The following is a 21,704-nucleotide window of genomic DNA, read 5'->3' as shown; positions in this document are numbered from 1 at the left end:
CATAGCCCCTATAGATTGACCTCTCTCACACATAACCCCTAAAAATTGACTTCTCTCACACATAGCCCCTAAAGATTGACCTCTCTCACACATAGCCCCTAAAGACTGACTTCTCTCACACATAGCCCCTATAGATTGACCTCTCTCACACATAACCCCTAAAAATTGACTTCTCTCACACATAGCCCCTAAAGATTGACCTCTCTCACACATATCCCCTATAGACTGACTTCTCTCACACATAGCCCCTATAGATTGACCTCTCTCACACATAACCCCTAAAGACTGATTTCTCTCACACATAGCCCCTATAGATTGACTTGTACATCCATCAAATTGTAGCCCGGTACGTAACTCCGCCATATATGGGTGACAACGTTAAAACTACAGTAGCTTGCTCTGGTCGCATTCTCCTGCGGGTGGAAGCTCCCCAGTGAAGGGCTTTGTTGCATCGACAGGTGAGTTTCCAGGTCATTAGCCTTGTTCTTTCGCTTTTCTCCTGATAGCTTACACACAGAGAGACACCATCGTTTCATGTCATAACGATGGTAAATACGTTATACTCTTTCAAGACAGCCACACACTGGGAGCAGATGAGACAAAGTGCTTTGCCTCTTCTGCTTTTACTTCTGTGAAGAAAAAAAAAAAAAAAATCAAGTTCCCATTTCTCTCCAAAATGTCACCTCTCTGTGCACCACTGTCCTCTACTCCATGAGACAAGGTCATCAGTTTGGGCAAAGGACCGAAACCAGTTTTTCAACCTTAGCCGTTAATTAAAATGTTAAGCCCCCTAGTGGAGCAGTGGAATATTGCCGGAAAAAAATCCTCTTCAAGACAGACGTGGCTCACTGAGCACCTCACAGGGCATTACGAAATGTCGGTTACAACGTTCTGTGGCCTGGGGAGAGAAAATAAAACTGCCCACGGGGAAGTTAACGTCTGGCCAGTCTTACTCTGGACAGTTGAAAAGTTGCTTTTGGCACCATGTAGTTTTTAAATGAACAGGTTCTGACCACAGTACCACAGCCGTCGTGCCTCTCCACTGTTCACCAGGTGGTAATTAAAGGGGGGGGGGTGTCTTGCTAACGCGTTGGTGTGACAAAAAAAACAGCTAAACACATCCAAAGTTGTTGTTGTTGTTTTTTTTTGTTTATGTAAATGAGGTCCCAAGCTTGATGAAAGTGAAGAGGAGCTCTCTTATTTTGCTTGGTTAAGGTTTCCAAACACACTCAGGTCTGTGTGTCATGATATATGGGGCTATACCTCCATCTGTACTCTATTTATCAGAGAACTTTTTTTTTTTCTTTTTGCTTTGCAGCAGTTCCGTGCCAGTCTTCATTCTCTCTCAATGCCAGAATTGAGAACTGATTAAACTACACAATCAGAAAATCAGAACTGATTAAACTACACAAATACTAACAGTTCAGTTTGATTACACAAAGACAAAGATTGACGACATGCAGTGTAGGTGATGCAGATTAAAATGGCAGTAGTCTGTTACCAGGACTATACATGATTTGGGTCAGCAGTGCTGACAAAAAACTACTGAACAGAGAGGTACTGAAGTCCTGAACTTATACTGAAGTCCTTAAAGCTTGATGAGCTGACAAGACATGAAAGAAACAGCATCACCCAAGTAGTTTTAAAATAATGAACTAAAAGAAATGTAGATAAACTATATCAGACAGGTTAATCAAAATAAGACAATTAGGGTAAAATCACGTATCAATCAATATTGCAATCAATAAGATCAACCATAAAAAAATATCGAACAAACCCACACAGAGTAAGTCGTTCCGACGGACGGCGATTCGAAACGACGGTCAAAACAAATCAGAAGAAAGAAAGGGTCCCTGGGTAAAGGTGGATTTAACAGACTGCAAGTCTTCCCCAGTGAGTGTGACCTAACTATCGGTCAGGGGGTGCAGTTAACAGAAGAGCTTAACTTTACCCCTGTCAATGCCTCAGAGAAAAGCCTGGTGCGCTTAGAATCTGCCTCACGACCGTCAGGTCTTCAGCTTCTCCGACCAGGAGACGGATGAAATCATCTCCAACTCTGGAAACGAGATGTCGGAGGTCAAAGAGGAAGACAGGCGCTACGCCTTGGTGCTCTTCAGCGATTACTTCATTTTATAAACACGTCGCGCGTCTTGTAGGTAGAGACGCGGCCAACGCAAAGGGCGAATAGCGTCGGGCTTTATGAAGCGATAAAAACCTCAGATCGTGTTTCGGATCCTCAATCCATCTCTCTCTCGTTGCACAGTAAATAGAGAAGGCCAGGGAGGTGTACAAGACCGCTAGAGAGCTGAAACACACAGCATTCATCACGCCGGTTCGACAAGGTCGCCCGCAAATTAAATAAGCCCAGCTGTCAATCTGAGCTGAACTTAAGCCGCGGTCATCTCAAACACAACACTTCAGCGTGCCTGAGAAAAATATATTATGCAGCTAGAGTGTCGCAGAGTGGTTCCTAATCTATCTAATTAGCGAGCATTCGCTCGGTTTTAAAAACCTTATTAGAATTCGTGCCAATTAGGATTCAACGTTTTGGGCTTTTAAACGTTCTCTTATCGGAAAATGACATTGGGTGTTCTTTTTCTTCTTCTTCTCCTTTTTTTTTTTTTTTTTTTTGGTGGTGCTGTTTCAAGCCATAAAGGTCTTTGCATGAATTCAACTTGGCACACGTTCAAGTCTCTTCAGCCCCTCGTGAACGAGAGGCATGGAAAAGGCAGCTAATTTACTCCTTGGCTTAAAGACAGGATCCATACCATCCAGGCTACACACGGCCACGTGGCTGTAAGGCCTTTAGGCAGCACATAGTGAATGATCACAATCCAATGTACACAACAGGAAGCCTTTCTATGCAGAACAACAAACAAACAAACAAACAAACAAACAAACAGTGAATCACCTTCTAACCATGTTACACTAATGGAGCCTAGTAAAGTGGACTCACTTGGGCATAAGAAACGGAGAAGAGGGGGGTGCTAGTTGGTCAGACCTACGGGGAGGAGAATAACTTTAATTAACTTTAATGTAGATGGGGATTAACAACGCAAATTTCCATCACACACAACGAACACGCACACACACAAATCAAATCAACACGCAGGCACACACACACAGACATACACACAGAAAAGACTGACTTCAGCACATATGCTAATTTTTTTCTGGCTGTTGTTCTTACTTACTTACTTATTTAACTGGATCTCCAAAGAAGGAGTCAGCAGTAATGTTACCAAAAACCTCAGCCCTAAACTCAACATGCAGACACACACACGCAGGCACACACACACACGCAGGCACACGCACACACAGGCACATACATGCACGCGCAGTGTTTCAGCTTGAGAAGCTCTCGGTTTGTGTTGTGCAAGAGCCTTCTAGAGGCAGTTATGATCAGATCAGTAGAACTGCACTGCCCTGGGTGTGCTGGATTACGTGTCCTGCTGCTAGGACGTTTAACAGAAAAGATTTTCACGTTATCCCCAGAACCGAAGTTGGGAAACCCTGCATTCATTCGTTTTAATCAATGCTGTGTCATTCTGCCACTCATGTATAGACCCCCCCCTTCTTTTACCTCCACAGGCCCTCCTTCTTCTCCTACCTTCACCTCCTTAGGCCCTCCTTCCCATCCTCCCTTCATCTCCCCAGGCCCTCCTTCTTCTCCTCCCTTTACCTCCTCAGGCCCTCCTTCCCATCCCCCCACCTCCTTCTCTCCCTCCGTTCACCCTCAGGCCCTCCTTCCCATCCCCCCTCCACCTCCTTCTCTCCCTCCTTCTCTCCCTCCGTTCACCCTCAGGCCCTCCTTCTCTCCCCCTCTTCACTTCCACAGGCCCTCCTTCTTCTCCTCCCTTCACCTCCTCAGGTCCTCCTTCTCTCCCTCTCTTCACCGCCTCAGGCCCTCCTTCCCATCCTCCCTTCATCTCCCCAGGCCCTCCTTCTTCTCCTCCCTTTACCGCCTCAGGCCCTCCTCCTCATCCCCCTCCACCTCCTCGGGCCCTCCTTTCCATCCTCCCTTCACCTCCTCAGGCCCTCCTTCCCATCCCCCGTTTACCTCCTCAGGCCCTCCTTCTTCTCCTCTCTGGTCAGACACATGTCCAGATGCTTATTAATGTGCTGCTGAGGGACGGCGACTCCACAGACAGGGCACTCCACTGCAACCACCAGACCACGCCAGCCGCAGACGACATGAGAGAGAGAGAGAGAGCAAGAGAGAGAGAGAGAGAGACAGAGAGAGAGAGAGCGAGAGAGAGAGAGAGTGAGAGACATAGAGAGAGAGAGAGAGAGAGAGACAGAGAGGGGGGGGGGGGGACCATAATGTGAGCTGTAAAGGTCTCTGCCTGGCTGTTTTGTGCCAGATGAAGTGTACTGCTCTAAGCCTGAGTGAGACAGCTCATGCCAGCGCAGACATTCAGGCTAACGGAGCATTTTGCTGAGTCACTTAGGATAATGGATGAGGGGGACCACTCTTTCAATGAAGGGGAAAAGTGTGTCGGGCACGCTGTCTATGGAAACACTACTCACTCGTCTGAGTCTCTTTCCCTCTCTTTATGCTTTCTGCACCACTGAGGTCACCGGCAGCGGCCCGAAAAGATCTCTGCCTGCATTTCTCTCTCTTTCTCTTTTTCTTTCTTTCTTTTCATTTCTTAATCATCTCCAACTCCGACAGGACAAACTAACCGATAAGGAAAGGGACTGACTAATGTTCTCCGTCCAGCCAACGGTTCTCTTCCCTGACCCATTTTTTCCCTTTCCACCTGGGGGGGGGGGGGGGGGGGGGGAAGGATTCCTCGACCACTAAGCCAGGACGGCTTTCGTGGAATATTCCATTCCCTCCCTCGTCTGCCGCAATCCTCAGAGGCTCCTCCCCTACCTTTGACCACGGGCTTCACATCCTGTGAGGTGGACGGAGAAACGGAGCTGTCCGTCCTCTCCATCTTCACGCGATCCATCATTCCGCTCAGCTGCAGCTCCTCCTGCGCCTCCTCCTCTTTGACCCTGACCTGCCCCCGGATGCCGACCTCCTCCGGCTCCTCTTTCACGGGCTTGGAGGCCCCGGGCCCCGGGGAGAAGCCATCCCGACGCGAGCTCTTCTCCCTGACCCCAGCCAAGGGAGACGTCGGGGGTCGTTTTTGGAGAAAGTGACTCAGAATGGTGCCTTCCTTTCGGGGGCCCCCTTGCCTCGCCAGCTTTGGTTTGAGCGCGGAGGAGGGGGTTTTAGGAGATATCGGGGGCGAGTCGAAGTTTGCTTGACACAACTTTTGCCTGGGGGGGGGAGGTGAGAGAAAGAAAAACAGATATTGAAATTTCTAAATAAGGAAAGCACACCTAGGCAAGCAGAGACAGAGGATGTACGTGTCACAGGCTAGCACTCTCATATAGAAAACCTCTCAGTTCCCTGACGGCGACAAACACCCCCGCCACACATCCAGAGCCATAAATGGAGAGCATACATTCCTCACGCTCTATAAACCTATGGCATAAACCAGGTAGGGAAGCGTCAGACACATAGGAAACAGAATGTGCCAGGGGTGGTGTTACTGACAGTAATGTACATATCCAATTACCTCTCACTTTTCTGCCCAGAGTGAGAGAGAGAGAGAGAGAGACAGGGAGGGAGAGAGAGAGAGAGACAGGGAGGGAGAGAGAGAGACAGAGAGAGAGAGAGAGAGAGAGAGAGCGCGAGAGAGCATGCCAGTTGGCCACAATCTTAGAAATGTGGAAAGCAAACATATACAGCAGGTTGTTTCAGAGTCATTAGACAGTCATAAAGCGAAGCCAATGAGGTGCACAGAGGTTCTGCTTTCCATGCTGAAACCTTTTCACTTGTCTTTTGTCTGAGCATTAGTCCAAGAACACACACTCGTCCGTCCATACACACACACACACACATGCACACACGCTCGCGCACACACACACACACGCGCGCACGCACGCACTCACACACACGCACACGCACACACATGCACACACACGCGCACACACACACACGCACGCGCACGCGCACACACACACGCACACACACACATGCACACACGCGCGCGCGCGCACACACACACACACGCGCACGCACGCACACACACGCACACACACACGGGACGTAAGGATGGAGAGGAGGCCTTCCCATAATCCATCAGCATGTGAGTGCCACGACTGTAGTTTAAACACAAGGTTAATACCTGCAACTCTGTCTGAAAAAAAAAAAAAAAACATCAGACAGGAAACAGCCTGGCATAATAAACAGGATATTTTTTTTTTTCTTTTTTACAGACAAGACTGAGACATAAAAGAACGCCGAAACAATTGATGAGAGAGAGGAAAGAAAAAAAAAAAAAAAACGTCACCGAGTGGAAACGACAATGCGACATATTTATCTGGGACTGATCTGGGACTGATCTGGAAATCTTTCATCTTGAAAGGAGAGGAAAGAGCACAGTGAGAGAGGGTGAAGGAGACAAACTCTTACATGCCCACAATCAAACACAAGACCGCAGACTTCACGTACAAGACGCCCTCACTCCGCAGGGGGCTGACGCCCTCACCCCAGCTAAAGAGGGGAAAGTAATGATATGCCAGATAAATAAGGAGGGTGACATTTGGGGGGGGGGGGGGGCTGTGCTTGTTCTGTAGGGCTGCAGAATAAAGCAACGTTTGGTTTTTAACCTTTCTGGAAGTTTCTACTCCATTCCTAAAGAAAAATAAAAAAGAACATCGAGGTCTTCAGGAAAATCATTTCCATGTGTTTGATTAAGAGGTGCGGTACGATTAAACACGATTAAAATCCCACTGCCCCCCCCCCCCTCCAGGAATGAGTCTGGACACCCCCCTCGGTAAAGACATGGACAGGAAGCCAGAGCTGAACCGAGCCCTCACAAAAATCCCAAGGTTCACGTTAGTCAAATTTCCCTGAATGAGAGTGCTGATCTAGGATCAGCATACATCATTCACAAACCTAACAAATACAGCCATACGGACCAAGGGGGGGGAGGGGGGGCTGATTCCACATCAGCAATCTTCTTCCTTTCTGAGAGGCTAATAAGAGCGCAGGACTAAGGACAAATAGCATGTCTTTACTTTATAGCCTCTCACTCACACCGGCTCCATCAAAACGCCAACGTGGATTATGCAAGTCGATAAAACACAAGCCGCGCCATCAGAGCGAGTCAGCAGGGAGGAGAAATATGAGCCGCAGGGTTTTTCCGCCTGGTCTTTTCTCTCTTTTTTTTTCTTTTTCTTTTTGGACAAAGTTTAATAACACTCCCGTCTTCGTACATTTTGAACTGGAGAAGCTCGTTATGAGCCCATAAATCCAGCACAGGACGGGACGGGACGGGACAGGCGTCCCCTCTTACCTCAGAGCTCCGCCAACTCAGCACCTGATCCTTCTCTTTACCTGTGTCTGCCAGTCGCGAGAGCCGTGTTTGAGCACCATGGCTTTTCCATCATCTTATTGGCCTTTAAATGACATCAGCGCCGTGGGTTTTTTTTTTTGTATGTTTGTTTGTTTGTTTGGGGGGGGTTGCTTTTTTTAACTTTGAGGTTAAAACTGTTGCCTAGCTATGTCATGACGCAGGCGTCAGCTCATTTGCAAACACTTTAAGTTGTTAGGATGTAGGACGTCCACTTTAGAGGCAGAGTCAAACTGCCGTTCAAAACATAATCACGTCTCCTCCAGCGGAGTGAGAATCGTTAAGCCGATGTCATTCTAGAAAGAACGGAAAAGGAGAAGAGAAGAGATAGAGAGAGAGAGAGAGAGAGAGAGAGAGAGAGAAGAGAGTGTGTTTGCACTCTGTGTGTGATTAACACAGAGCACTAATGAAAGATCACAGCAGTGTAACCAAGGAGACCAAGGCACTGAGTGGTGGCACTCCAGTGGGAACAAATGTAAAATAAATTTCCTACAACGGGAAAACTGAATTAAACTGTCAATAAAGTGTCTGTCGGCAGTTTCACCAAAGCGCATCCAGTCAGGAAAAGGACGGTCTGACACTTTAAAACCGCATTTATGTGCAGATTAATAAAAAAAAAAAAAAAAAAAAAACACGTCTAACCCACAGTTGCCTCTGTGGAGGAGGTGATTAATTGTCCAGTGCTTTAAGAAGATTAATTGTCCAGTGCTTTAAGAGGACCGTTGTGGTCAGGCCTGTAATGGAAGGTATGAGCGGCAGGGAGAATGATATAAGCCTAGAGAGCAGATCTGTCTGATTTACTACTCCAACCTACCACAACCCAATATCCAGCTCCTCTGCATGGTCTGCACGCGCGGAGCCAGGGGTGGGGGGGGGGGGGAGATGGGGGTGTCCAAGAAATGGATTTCCCACAGTTCTTTTGTAAGTCTACAAACACAACTGGACCATTGAACTAGAACCCGCAACAGAGAACTCAAGAAACAGTTCCAAAAGGTGACTTCCCTCATGCAGTCAGGACTGCGGAATCTCTTACCATCTTCCGCAGGAAACTGAAAACCCACCTCTTTAGAACCCACCTGTCCCCCACTGCCTAACCTCCCTTTCTTTACAAAAAAAAACCCTTGTCTTGTATCTGTGTTTGTCAAAGTATTCCAGGGGCGCAATACGAAGGGGTAAATTGACGCTCAGTCTTATTGTGATCTCTGCTTATGAGGTATTAGGAATCCGACTGATGCACTGATTGTAAGTCGCTTTGGCTAAAAGCGTCTGCCAAATAACAAACTGTAAACTGTAAATTGTGTGCAGACGCAGCAACCCGGAGGGCGACGTCCCACCCGTGACCGTTCGAATCCAATTTCAAGGCTCCTGTGCTGACACAGAGTTCTTGGTTAAAAAAAAAAAAAACAACAACAACAAAAAACAAAAACCTTTGCAATTAGAAAAATGGCATGAACCCTGGGCCAGCAGCGCAGCCGTGCCAAACTGGGGAGACATTCCAGTGGGCAGCAGTAAATAAAGGGGTGGGGCGGCTCTGGGCGTCCAGTCCATTTTGGGAACAGGGCTCATCGATCATCGAGCAGGGGCACAGCCGCCTTCGAGCTGCAGCCCACAGACAAGATCAGCGCTCAAGCCCGGAGCCCCGGTAAGTTCCAAGCGCGTTCTTTTTGTCCAGTTCGACATGCAAATCAATCACAACCAGGTGAGCTCTTTGCTTCACACTGAAGAAACACTGTCCCGCGGCGATTTGACAAAAACGGAGCCAAACGCAACTTAAAGCATCACGGTATTGTCCAAAGCTCACTGCCTCTCAGCTCCACTGGCTTTACTTCACTGCTCAGCCTCCAGAACATGAGTGCCTGGTTAAGAGCAGCATTTCAAGGGGGAAAATGCTGATCCAGAGGAGTATGACTCCATATATGAGAGTTCCCTCAACACCACCGATCGATAGGGGTTGATCGACATAGGCCGACGATCGGCAGCTAAGAGGACGGACCGACTGCCACCACTTCTGCACCAGTGGCTGAAGTGAGTCAGAAACATTAGTAAGATACCTTCAGTGTTTTCCGTTTAGAAACACAGTATTCAAACCTGAGTTTACCTGCTGCTACACTTAAGACTACATGAGTGTCCCTGTGTAAACAACTCCATATATGAATAAGTGATTGGACAAACAGAACACTGTTTCCTGCCCCGGAAGTCTTAGCCTGCAACGCATTTAGATTCTCAATACCGTTAATCCGATTGACAACCTTGAAACATCGCTGTAACTGCTCTGAACAGAGGGATTATCTCTGCTAGTGTCACACTGTAAAAAACCAGGAAAACCACCTCCCTCCCCACCCCTCTCAATATGACTGGTGACTATGTGTCTAAAAACAGCTCTTCATGTTCTGCATGTGGCAAACCACCTACCAAACAAAGAGCAGTTACAACACCCTTAGTACTGTCTTAGTACAGCCGTACAACAGCTTTGATTCAGTATTAGTACAGTCTTAACACTGTGACAATACAGCTTTAATACAGCCACAATACACCCTTAACACAGCCTCAACACAGCCATACAAAGCCTTAACACAGGATTAGTACAGCATTAAAACAGTTATAACACAGCCCTGTCAAAGCCACAATATAGCCACAACAATCATAACACAGTCACAACAGCCATAATACAGCCATAACACAGCCTTAAAACAGTATTAGTACAGCCATAACACAGTCTTAACACAGTCTTAACACAGTCTTAGTACAGCATTATAACAGTCATAACACAGCCATAAAACAGTCTTAACACAGCCTTAGTACAGCCATAACACAGCCCTGTCACAGCCCCATCATAGCCACAACACAGCCATAATACATTCTTAACACAGCATTAGTACAGCCATAACCCAGCCCTGTCAAAGCCCCATCATAGCCACAACAATCATAACACAGCCACAACAGCCATAACACAGCCATAACACAGCCTTAAAACAGTATTAGTACAGCCAGAACACAGCATTATAACAGTCATAAAACAGTCTTAACACAGCATTAGTACAGCATTATAACAGCCATAACACAGCCCTGTCACAGCCACAATATAGCCATAACACAGCCCTGTCACAGCCCCATCATAGCCACAACACAGCCATAACACAGTATTAGTGCAGCATTACAACAGCCATAACACAGCTATAACACAGCCATAACACAGCATTAGTACAGCCATAACACAGCCCTGTCACAGCCACAATATAGCCACAACAGCCATAACACAGTCACAACAGCCATAACACAGCCCTGTCACAGCCCCATCATAGCCACAACAGCCATAACACAGTCACAACAGCCATAACACAGCCCTGTCACAGCCCCATCATAGCCACAACACAGCCATAACACAGTCACAACAGCCATAACACAGCCCTATCACAGCCCCATCATAGCCACAACACAGCCATAACACAGTATTAGTACAGCATTATAAGAGCTATAACAGTCATAACACAGCCATAAAACAGCCTTAACACAGTCACAACAGTCTTAACACAGCCATAACACAGCGTCAGTACTGCTGTAATACAGCCATGAGACTCTGGTCAGCTTGTATTGGAAGTGACAGATAAAATTTATAATGAATTGTCTATTTAACAGGAGATCTGCTCAATGATACAGTAAGCAGACCACACCACACACTGACAACACAGCATGGAACAAGACTATAGAAAGTCTGGTATCATTTTACTGCAGCCTGAGTGGTGCTCCAACCAAGCCCTAACCCCACTTCTTACACAGAATCATTTTATGTTAGGTCTTTGTTACTCTTGGCCTCAAATTAATGATTGGAAGTAAATTACATGAGGTGCTTGGATTTCAGTGTAAATAAATCAATTACGGGGTCATTTTTTTTTACCGTGGAACATAAATCCACCTGTCACGTGAAGCTTTGGCCATTAATTAATCTGACAAGTGTTTGGAGGAGGAAAATAAAAACGACATTCAGCTTTCCTGATTTTTACTAGCCGACAACGTCAACAACTCCGAATTTTTCCTTACTGATACAGCCCATTTTACACAATATTTAGTGCGCCTTGATTGAAGTCATTAGTCAGAAGTTCTGTTTTTATAAGCTCGTTAGAAAAATAAAGGTTTTCTGATTTAGACAAACAAGTTAAGTGAAGGAGAAACCCCCACACAACTAGCAAAGCATGAGCTCAAGTCATGCCTGGAGCAGCTTGTGTGATCTTTCTGAAAAGAGAACTATGTAGACAAACCAGAGAGAGAGAGAGATTTCTGGGCTTGTTTGGGAAAAGAGTAGGATATCAGATGAACAGGACTCTGATATACCGAGGGCTGGAACACACTTCTGACGTATCAACCTTCATTGCGCTCCTGCAGTTACTGCTGCTGCACAACAGGAAATTAAAGGACAGGACGGCTAAACAGTCTTGTCTCTTCACGTCCCGATGGTCATCTTAAATTCCTCCGCACACTGAATTAAACCCTGCACCAGGCAGACGGCAGAGAAATGATGAATGGGCATCAGTAGCCAGCCATAAAAAAAAAAAAGAAGAAAAAAAAAAACGATATGGAATATATTGCGAGATGAAAATGCAGTCGTCTCCGGTCACAGACATCAAGGCACTTCAATTCCAGCTCGCATAATTCCAGCTCAAAGTTTAGGACACTTTTACAAGGACAGGATCCATCGCCCCAGACTCGCACTTCGCAAAGGAAAATGTAGGTCAGAGGTCGGCTGCGAGCTCTCGTGCAGATGAACCAAAACATCAACCACCGCGGCACTCCAAATGGAGCCTGTCTAAGAACTTAGGGCTTTTCTCTTCCCTGGTTTCCCCCCTGGGGCAGATCACAGCTGTGCGTCTGTGTGGCTCATAGGACCAGGTGAGTCTCACCTGAGGACTGGACACAGGATAATATAACCGAAAATCCCCATTTGATTGCTACAGGAAATACTCATTTCAAGGAGGAGATTAGAAAATATTGGGTTGCCTTTCAGCGATTCCGTCTTGACTGTACCGTTCTAAACCAAAGAGAAAGTTTAATTTTTTAATATATTTTTTTTAAAAATGTGGTCTCTAAGGGGTAAATAATATCAATACAGGCAACGTGCGTCTTGGAAAAAAAAAACTTCCATTTAGTTGTAATCTTATATATTATTTGATTTCCTGGGGATGTTTGTGGCCATGGTGACATAAGCTCCATGTGAGGCCTGATTCCCTTTGGTGTGGGGCAGTATATTTCCGCCCCCCGCCCTGACGTTTACAGGATTCCGCTATCCGCTTTCCTTCCCAAGGCTACAATAATAGCATGAAAAGGAACATCTCAGCAGACCACACGTTTCTGTACACCGTTCAGAGGCATCGGTGTCTGCCTGAGACAGCCTGAGGGGAAACCGACAGAGCGCCAGAGTGTGTGTGTGTGTGTGTGTGTGTGTGTGTGTGTGTGTGTGTGTGTGTGTGTGAGACACGTCATGGGTGACATGCTGTGCCCGCCGCCTGTAAACACTGTGTCCTGTGTGTGTGTGTACGCTATAAAACCACACAGCTGTGTGTCAGCTGTCATTACAAGATCCATCTGATCACTAAAAGGAGGCGGGAATCACATAAATTTCCCGGGGATAAATAATTTGAGGGGGATTAATAATTTGAGCTATTAATCTCATATATTTCAGGGGTATTAAAAGGTGTGGGTATCTTGTTGGTGGGGGGGGGGGGGCAGTGGGAGAGGGGGGGTCCCAAACATGGCATGTCATTCCTTCTCTAAAACACGGCAGGTCGATGATTTAAATGACTTGGGTAAAAAAGGTATCAGATGGCATCTATCCAGCAGGTATGAAGATATTAATAATGATGGGAGAAGACTGAAGAGACTGCTGATCTTCATCTCTTCGAGAGAGAAAGAAAAAGCAATGAGAGAGAAAGAGTGAAAGAGAGAGAGTGAGAGAGAAAGAGAGAGAGAAAATGAAACAAGGTGTGTGAGCAAGGCCCATGATTAACACAAGGTCCACTATTAAGACAAGGCCCATGATCCCCACATGACCTTCTCATCATTTCTCAGCAGACACTGGCAGCCTATGCAGAGATACGTAGAGATATGTAAAGATAGATAGATAGATAGATAGATAGATAGATAGATAGATAGATAGATAGATAGATAGGCACAGACAAACAAGACATATAGGCAGACATACACACAGACAGACAGACAGACAGATAGACTGATAGATAGATACTATAAAATAGGCACAGACAGACAGACAAAAGCACTGAATTCTAAAGTCTTTGGCAGAGCGTTGTGATATTAACGCCATATTGACGTGAAAATTGATTTGCAGTATACATAAGGAGTTTTAAATTACCTTGCAATTTGGAAACTCTGGACCAAGTCATCAAGAATTCGGTTGTTTCTCAAATCCTGTTCTGTCATCGCCTGTCAAGAACATTACAGCCAGCAAAACACATGTTTAAGACAATTACAAAAGTATGTGAAAACACTGTGAGCCTGAAACAAATGTTTCAGCTGCTCCAAATCCATCAACTAACCATCAAAGTAAGTTGTTCCCTCAGCCTACATGCCAGCTTATGAGAATGTGATGTAGTTTTTCTCTAAGAATCATCCAAGAGCAATACTTTATAGATATATAAAATACATTTAAATGTGCTTTATAGATACACAAAATGTAGAGGAGACGACCTGAATACTCACTAAATTGCAAACTGGACACTGCAGCTTGTAGGAGAGAAATTTTCGTATGCACAGGGAGCAAACTGCGGAAGCACATACCGAACACAAATCAATGCATTTTCGGGATATTCACTGTAGCTATTGTACGCATGCGTAACATTTCTGCAAACAAAACGTTGTGCTTCAAAAGCAACTTTTTAACAAATTATTCGTGCTTTATTTAACACAGGCTTCTTCGATACAAATATATTCGATATATATTTATAAACTGTCATCATACAAACACCGACTAACTACGCAAAAAATGATAACATTCTCTGTCAAATCATGACACACACTGTCAGAGTGAACTTGTTAACCGCGGACAGGTGGGCTAAAGGTTACCCCAGTAATAAAGTTGAATTACTTACAGTTGTGCGAGCATCGGGTCATCATGGCGATGTTTACGAAGTCGAAGCAGATGGGACATCGTAGCAAGGTGTCTATATTCTGAGTTAAACGAAAATACTGTGCGTGATTAGCTAATCTCAGTTGCTTTAGACACTCCATGATTCAGAGGGAAAAAACTGAATGAAATCAAGGTCCCTCGCACATTAACGACTGAAACTAGACGCTCGCATGCTACCAATCAAAAGTTGGATCTCAAGTAATTCCTGTTTTCAGATGATTACTGGAAACTACCTAGAATGCCTAGTTTGTTTTGCTATTTGCTACTCCAGCTAACTAGGTACTCTGGCAAATCCGGCTGAAGTAATTTGATGTAAGTCACCACACTGACATGCATTCTGTACTTTGGGGGGACATTCGAAAACATCACAGCGTAAAGCTTAGTAATATTTCATAAAACTTCTTTTGACCAGAAAGGGACTGCAGCCTATCACACGGGAAAGTATTGGAAAAGATACATGGAGAACATGCTAGCTTTATTTGGTTACTTAACGCTAGTTAGTTTGATGACGACTGTAAACTTACTTTGAGACATGACAGATTCGGCGGTAAATCCACCTCAGTTACATTAGACATTCTGTCGAGCCGATCTGTCATTTGCAGTTTTCTCTGCGGAGATATAATGGGTAAAATGTTGTTGCGCGCTCCTGCGAATATAAACAGAGAAATCTCGCGCCGACAGTAAGTTGTACGTTACTTCCTCCAATGGTGACATCATTTCCTCTGACCCTTTTTTTTTTTTAGGAGTTTCAATCTTCTCTATATGAAGATCAAGCATCAGATATGTTGTGTGATTGATTTACACATATTAAGTCTGACCACTTTGAGTTTAAATGCCGGTCTTACTCTAGGAGTAATATCTGAAAATGCTGCACAAGGAGTAATAATCCCCTCTTGATAAAATCTTCCCAGTTTGCCCACAATGATCAGTCCATTTTTGGCTGTGTATTGGCATCCTTTCTCTTATATTGGCATACAACTGAAACCGTGTGGTCCTCAAGATATATGAGAACTAGGCAAGTGGTTCAGTAGCACCATTTATCATGTATATCTGCGGCTAAACACAGCTGAATAAATCCTCGCCAGTCTACGGCTGCGCGCCATGAAAACACAGGGTAGAGTGAAAAACAGAAAATCAAAACCACGCAATTCATCCACGATAATCTAGCACCACGAGTTAAAAAAACGGTAATGGCTCGGCTGGCAGAACGGAACAAGAATGTGTCACGGCCGCCCGCTCTAGAAGCTGCACTCCCCTACCTCCCCAAAAAAAGCCTAGCTAAAGGGACTCAATAAAGTTTTTTTCAGCGATTCACCGTTTAACTAATAGCCGTTCATCTCAGCATGAATGAGACAAAAGCATAAAGCTATTTTTATGTATGAGTGCCGCCATTCTCTCTATCTCTCTGCCACAAACCATAATTAAATGAACGCTATAATGCGTTGTCACTATATCTGTCCCATGCAGCTTGCGACAGCTGCCCAGGCGTGAGGCTTTTTCCATAAACCTGATTAACAAAATAATCACGTCCCCTTCTGAACTTATTTATCAATGCCGCCTGAGGCCTCAACAGTTGGCAAAAAAGAAAAAAAAGAAAGACAGAAAGAAAGAAAGAAATACCGCTGACCAGTTTTAATAGCAATGGCTGAGTTTATGAAACAAACTGACATCAGTTGATCCTCACTGTCTGGATGAATTCTAATGTTTGTGAGAACTTTTGAATGATGTTTATTACAACCCCCCTCCATCCCAAAACCAACAGAAGTCCTTGTATGAACTCTGTTAACGGGCTCTCTTTTCATTAAAATATATGATCTACTCTCCTCAAACGTTTATGAAACAACTCCCACTTTTAAACACTGACCTAATGACCACGTTTAAATCATAAACGGATTATTTTATGTCATGACCTTAGCCAGACAGGGGTTTGGGGGTTTTTTTTCAACAAACAGACAATAAATGTTGTTGCTTTTTTTTAAACTGCTGAAGAGATGTATATACTTTCTTTCACTTCCAGATGATGCCTGGCTGATATGATTTCACAGTCTAAATCGTGCTCTTGCCAAGCACTTAATAGAAAAATAACAAGGCAGAATCATACCCATCACTCATAACAGTTTTGTTAAAAAATCACTTTTGTTTCAACCACCGAAACCAAAAAAAAAAAAAAGAAAGAAAAAAAAGAGAAAAGAGAAATGCAAGGTAATGCTATGAACAGATGTAAGCGATTAAGAAAAGGCTGCCTTGGCCAGCGAAGACCCTTTCAACCCAACCAGGAGTTCCCATCAAGAAAAATGATGATGGAAAATAAGAGCGGCCACACATGGAAACTGCCCGCTGAGTCTCCGCGCCTCCACTCCAACCCTGCCTGCGTTTATATGGAGACAAATGTTGCAGCATGACAAGTGTAAGCACCGAGCTACACGTTCCACATGGTTTGCCGACGTTACGCCATCGAAACTGGATTACGCCAGGACGGCCTGGTGGGAGGCTCTCGCTTCCTTGAGGTCTTTTAATGAATGAGAGTCCATTAAAGGTGCCTGTCCGCCAACAGAATGCTGTCATCTGCCTGCGTGGAGACCATCAAACGTAAAATATTAACCCAGTTTTGTCACGTCCTTGTGCCGGTTATCAACACGTCTTCAACTGTCGGACACTGAGCTGTGAGAAAAATTCACCGTGAAGAGGATCTTTACCTGGAGAGCATCCAGATTCACATCCAGCAACGAACTTTTCAGTCTGACAACGAAGGGAAAAAAACTTTATCAACAGCTCAGGTGGAAACCTTGGGTAAAAATGACTCATAGTAATATTTCAACAGAAAAAGATATGATTAATTTCAAAACCTTTGATAAATGTCAACTCAGAATGACTACTCCATCAAATTCTCTGCAGACAATTTTCTGTTGTTATTGCTGTTGAAAGTACTCCCGCAAAGTACTTTAAAGTTCAAAGTAGTTTTTTTTTATTATTTGTGTAGAAATATATAGCCATCTCTAGAAGGTAGAGACTTAATTTTCAAATCAATACTAAACACAAACAGTAAAACACAATATTTATACACCCAAATAATGCATCATTAATGCACCCTATATGACCATAAACCATAAATAAGAACCATAAACACACTGAATTCATTTCTTCGAACACACTACAAATATAAATTACAGGAAGTAACTGGAGCCATATGAGTTTGACTGAGTTTCCTGTAGCAGCTTGTGTCACCATCTACCACTCCTGTCAGTCAGGAATCACGTCTGACCTGTCCACACTTTCACCTTTCCTCTCACTCCAGACACCAGTCAGGAATCACGTCTGACCTGTCCACATATTCACTGTCACTCCAGACACCAGTCAGGAATCACGTCTGACCTGTCCGCATATTCACTCTCACTCTAGACACCAGTCAGGAATCACATTTGACCTGTCCACACTTTCACTCTCACTCCAGACACCAGTCAGGAGTCACGTTTGACCTGTCTGCATATTCACTCTCACTCCAGACACCAGTCAGGAATCACGTCTGACCTGTCCGCATATTCACTCTCACTCTAGACACCAGTCAGGAATCACATTTGACCTGTCCACACTTTCACTCTCACTCCAGACACCAGTCAGGAGTCACGTCTGACCTGTCTGCATATTCACTCTCACTCCAGACACCAGTCAGGAGTCACGTCTGACCTGTCTGCATATTCACTCTCACTCCAGACACCAGTCAGGGCTTGAGCCTCATTTACTGTATGAAACTAAAGTGGAGGCGATGCATAGACGCTGTTGACAGAGCTCACTGTGAAATGCCAGTTTTGTCCATATCTCATCCCCTGACTGTCTGTGTGACTGCCCTTAATGGGGACCTCTGGGAGCTACTGGGACAGGCTGCAGTCCGTGGGGGAGCGTCCGCGTCCAAAAGCCACACTGTTTAACCACGGTTTTGGCACTCAGTTAATCAGTCCATCAGATGGTCATTCAAACATCTGTCTTTTATCTATCTATCTATCTATCTATCTATCTATCTATCTATCTATCTATCTATCTATCTATCTATCTGTCTATCTGTCTATCTATCTATCTATCTATCTATCTGTCTGTCTGTCTGTTTGTCTGTCTGTCTGTCTGTGTATCTATCTGTCTTCTTAGTCTTCAGTAGTTGCCTTAAACAAAGCCAGTATCTGTTTGCATTTGGCTGTAGGAAAGGACCTATACTATCAGTTCTTTAAGATGGCTTTATACAGACTGGTATACTTCAGAGAGGAGGTGCAAATTTCCCATGTGCTGTGGCAGTGAAATTGTCAGAGAGTGATGATGCAGGAGGAGAAGGAGGAAATGATGGAGGGAAGAAAAAGAAAGGAAAGAAAGGGGGATGGCCTGTATTCCTCTCTTATTTGAGTTGATATTTGCATTTTGTCCGTCGCAGTAAACAAACAGAGTGCAGCCTCTTCTGCACAGACTAACTCATTATTTCTGGACCCGTAAGAGACTGGCTCATCCAGGTTCATTAGCAGTTTTGCAGAAATAGACATTATTTTAAAAAAAAAATGTTTTTCTTAAGCCATTCGATTTAATTTAGTCTGCTCCCTCCCATTTAATTCACAGCATGTGTAAAATCACAACCGTACCGTCTTGTGTCAGGTTTACTGTGAAGTAACTAGCTCTTTCCCTTTATATACAGAATAATGCACTGGGGTGTTTCGCTCAAAACCATTACTCTTGGCCCAGTGCCCAAAGTCCAGGTGGTAAATGTCTTTGTGTAGCAATTTCTCATTCCTTAAACCCTTTGACTGGTGGGCTTTTAATACCTTCTTATGGAAGTGTGTCTGGCAGCTCTAAAAAGAGGGGGAGGCCATAGGGTGTTTTGATGAGGTTCTGTTGGCAATAAACACAGAGTGATCAGTCTGTATTTTGGTCGGGTTAGTTTTTACTCCTGTGAGTGCTCCAACTTGAGGAAGAGCAATAATGAGACGCAGGGGCAGTTTGGATTAGCATGTCTCTTCATCTTTTAGAGCAATGACTCCACAACACACACACACACACACACACACACACACACATAAATACACACACACTCACACACACACACACACACACACACACACACTCACACACACACACACGCACACACACACACTCACACACACACACACACACACACAGACACACACACACACACACACTCACACACACACACATGCACACACACACTCACACACACACACACGTACACACACACACACACACACACGTACACACACACACACACACACTCACACACACACACAAATACACACACACACACACACTCACATACACACACACACACACTCACACACACACACACACACACACACACACACACACACACACACACACACACACTCACACACACACACACACACACACTCACACACACACACACACTCACACACACACACACGCACACACACACTCACACACACACACACGTACACACACACACACTCACACACACACTCACACACACACACAAATACACACACACACACACACACACTCACACACACACACACACACACACACACACACACGTACACACACACACACACACACACACACGCACACACACACACACATAAACACTCACACACACACACACACATACACACACACACACACACACACACACACACACACACACACACATCTCATTATGCAGCGCAGCCTCTAAAAGCCAAGGTGCCCACTTAACAACGTTTCTGCAGATTGTCTCCAAATCTGCATTATCACGGTGTGTTTGGCAGTGGGACGCTCTCGGCAGAGAGGGACGGCTTCTCTCCCCCACCCATTTATCCAGCAGGTGGGTTGGCTGAGCTGCCAAAGAGGACGCAAGGACACCCCGGGAGAGGAGCGATGGAAGAATTGGAATGATAGAAGACTGTCAGGACCAATCATCCTGGATTATTCTCACTTCGTCCCCGCCCTTGGACAAATCTGCCACATAACAACACTGGTGCAGCGTCTTTAGAGATCAAATCAAGATTGCGTGGGGAAAAAAAATGCTACAGGGTGAGAGAATAAAGCTGTGTGTGTGTGTGTTAAAATCTAATTTCATTTGTAACGTAGAGGATTTGAAAGAGATGAGGGTGACGTGCACCATGTCTCTTGTGAGATGAATTCAGAAAGGCTAAACATTCGCTCTCTCTCACAGGGGCCGTAAATGTCACAGCCAATCAGCATTCTCCGCCTTCATTCATCTCGTTAGCCAGTCTGATTAAATACCTGCAGCCACACACAATAAATCAAAGTCTGCTACATTTTTTTTTTTTATTCATTTTGGCACATGAAAAGGAGCTGATGAAATATTCCACAACAGAGACGTGTTTGCCCCCCCCCCCCTCCCCACTCCTCATGCCACAATCATCATTTGTTTTGTTTGTTTCCTGAGTCAATTTCAAAAATAGCATTTCCTAATGTGTTTTCTGTCACCTCTCTCTCTCTCTCTTTTTTGGGTGGCAAGCACATATTTTGACTAAGGTGAAAGATAATTATTTTAATTGAAATTGCCAATTGGTTATTCGTCGTTGGTAAACATTATGCAAGCAAGCCAGGACAGATGGAAAGGAGACTGTCAGATACACCGATCTGGGGCCTGGTTGTGTAAAAAGACTGGCATCTGGCAGGGAGGTGCCTTGGTATTTCCATAAAATAGCATTGTTTAAGTAAACGAGCAGATCACCGTAATCTTTGTTTGCCTAATAGCTTTACTGCAATCATTACGCAGAATCAAAACAGACGAATACAGTGGGAGCATCTAATAATAAGATAAAAGCCAAGCCAAGACACACACACACACACACACTTCTATCAGTTTGCATTCATCCTGGTGACTATGCAGACCTTAAGAGGTATATCTGCATCATTTCTACAACCACTACAACCCAGGTCCCCACGATGGAGGAATACAAACACACACACACACACACACAAACACCAAATTCCCTTCAGTGCCCACTCGATGGTGGTTTTCTGGGCTGGTGGACGCGTTTGCCGACGTGTTTGGTGAAACAGCAGGCCCCACAGTGGCCTGGTCAGATGTAGTTCTGAAAATCACTCAGTGAATTCGCACCTCAGCCTCGCAGATGGATCGGGAAATGGGGAGACCTTGCCAGAGAGGAGAG

At 44.9% G+C, this 21,704-nt stretch overlaps 1 protein-coding gene across 1 annotated transcript in view; it reads right to left on the bottom strand.

Moving 5' to 3' along the window:
- Window positions 1–15,125, bottom strand: part of rad18 (RAD18 E3 ubiquitin protein ligase) — a 37,708-nt gene extending 22,583 nt beyond the window's left edge. The window contains exons 1-7 of the mRNA XM_030778630.1: window positions 15,075–15,125; window positions 14,513–14,591; window positions 14,124–14,185; window positions 13,777–13,847; window positions 4,880–5,271; window positions 4,061–4,160; window positions 2,957–3,001 (exon numbers count right to left, since the gene is read on the bottom strand). Coding sequence (XP_030634490.1) covers window positions 2,957–3,001; window positions 4,061–4,160; window positions 4,880–5,271; window positions 13,777–13,847; window positions 14,124–14,185; window positions 14,513–14,591; window positions 15,075–15,125 — 800 coding nt within the window. The remainder of the gene's footprint in view (window positions 1–2,956; window positions 3,002–4,060; window positions 4,161–4,879; window positions 5,272–13,776; window positions 13,848–14,123; window positions 14,186–14,512; window positions 14,592–15,074) is intronic.
- Between the last annotated feature and the right edge of the window lie 6,579 nt (window positions 15,126–21,704).

This window comes from Chanos chanos, chromosome 6 (assembly GCF_902362185.1).
Source record: "Chanos chanos chromosome 6, fChaCha1.1, whole genome shotgun sequence".
NCBI lineage: Eukaryota > Metazoa > Chordata > Actinopteri > Gonorynchiformes > Chanidae > Chanos > Chanos chanos.
The sequence above is the reverse complement of the archived record's forward strand: the minus strand, read 5'-3'. Positions and strand labels throughout refer to the sequence as shown.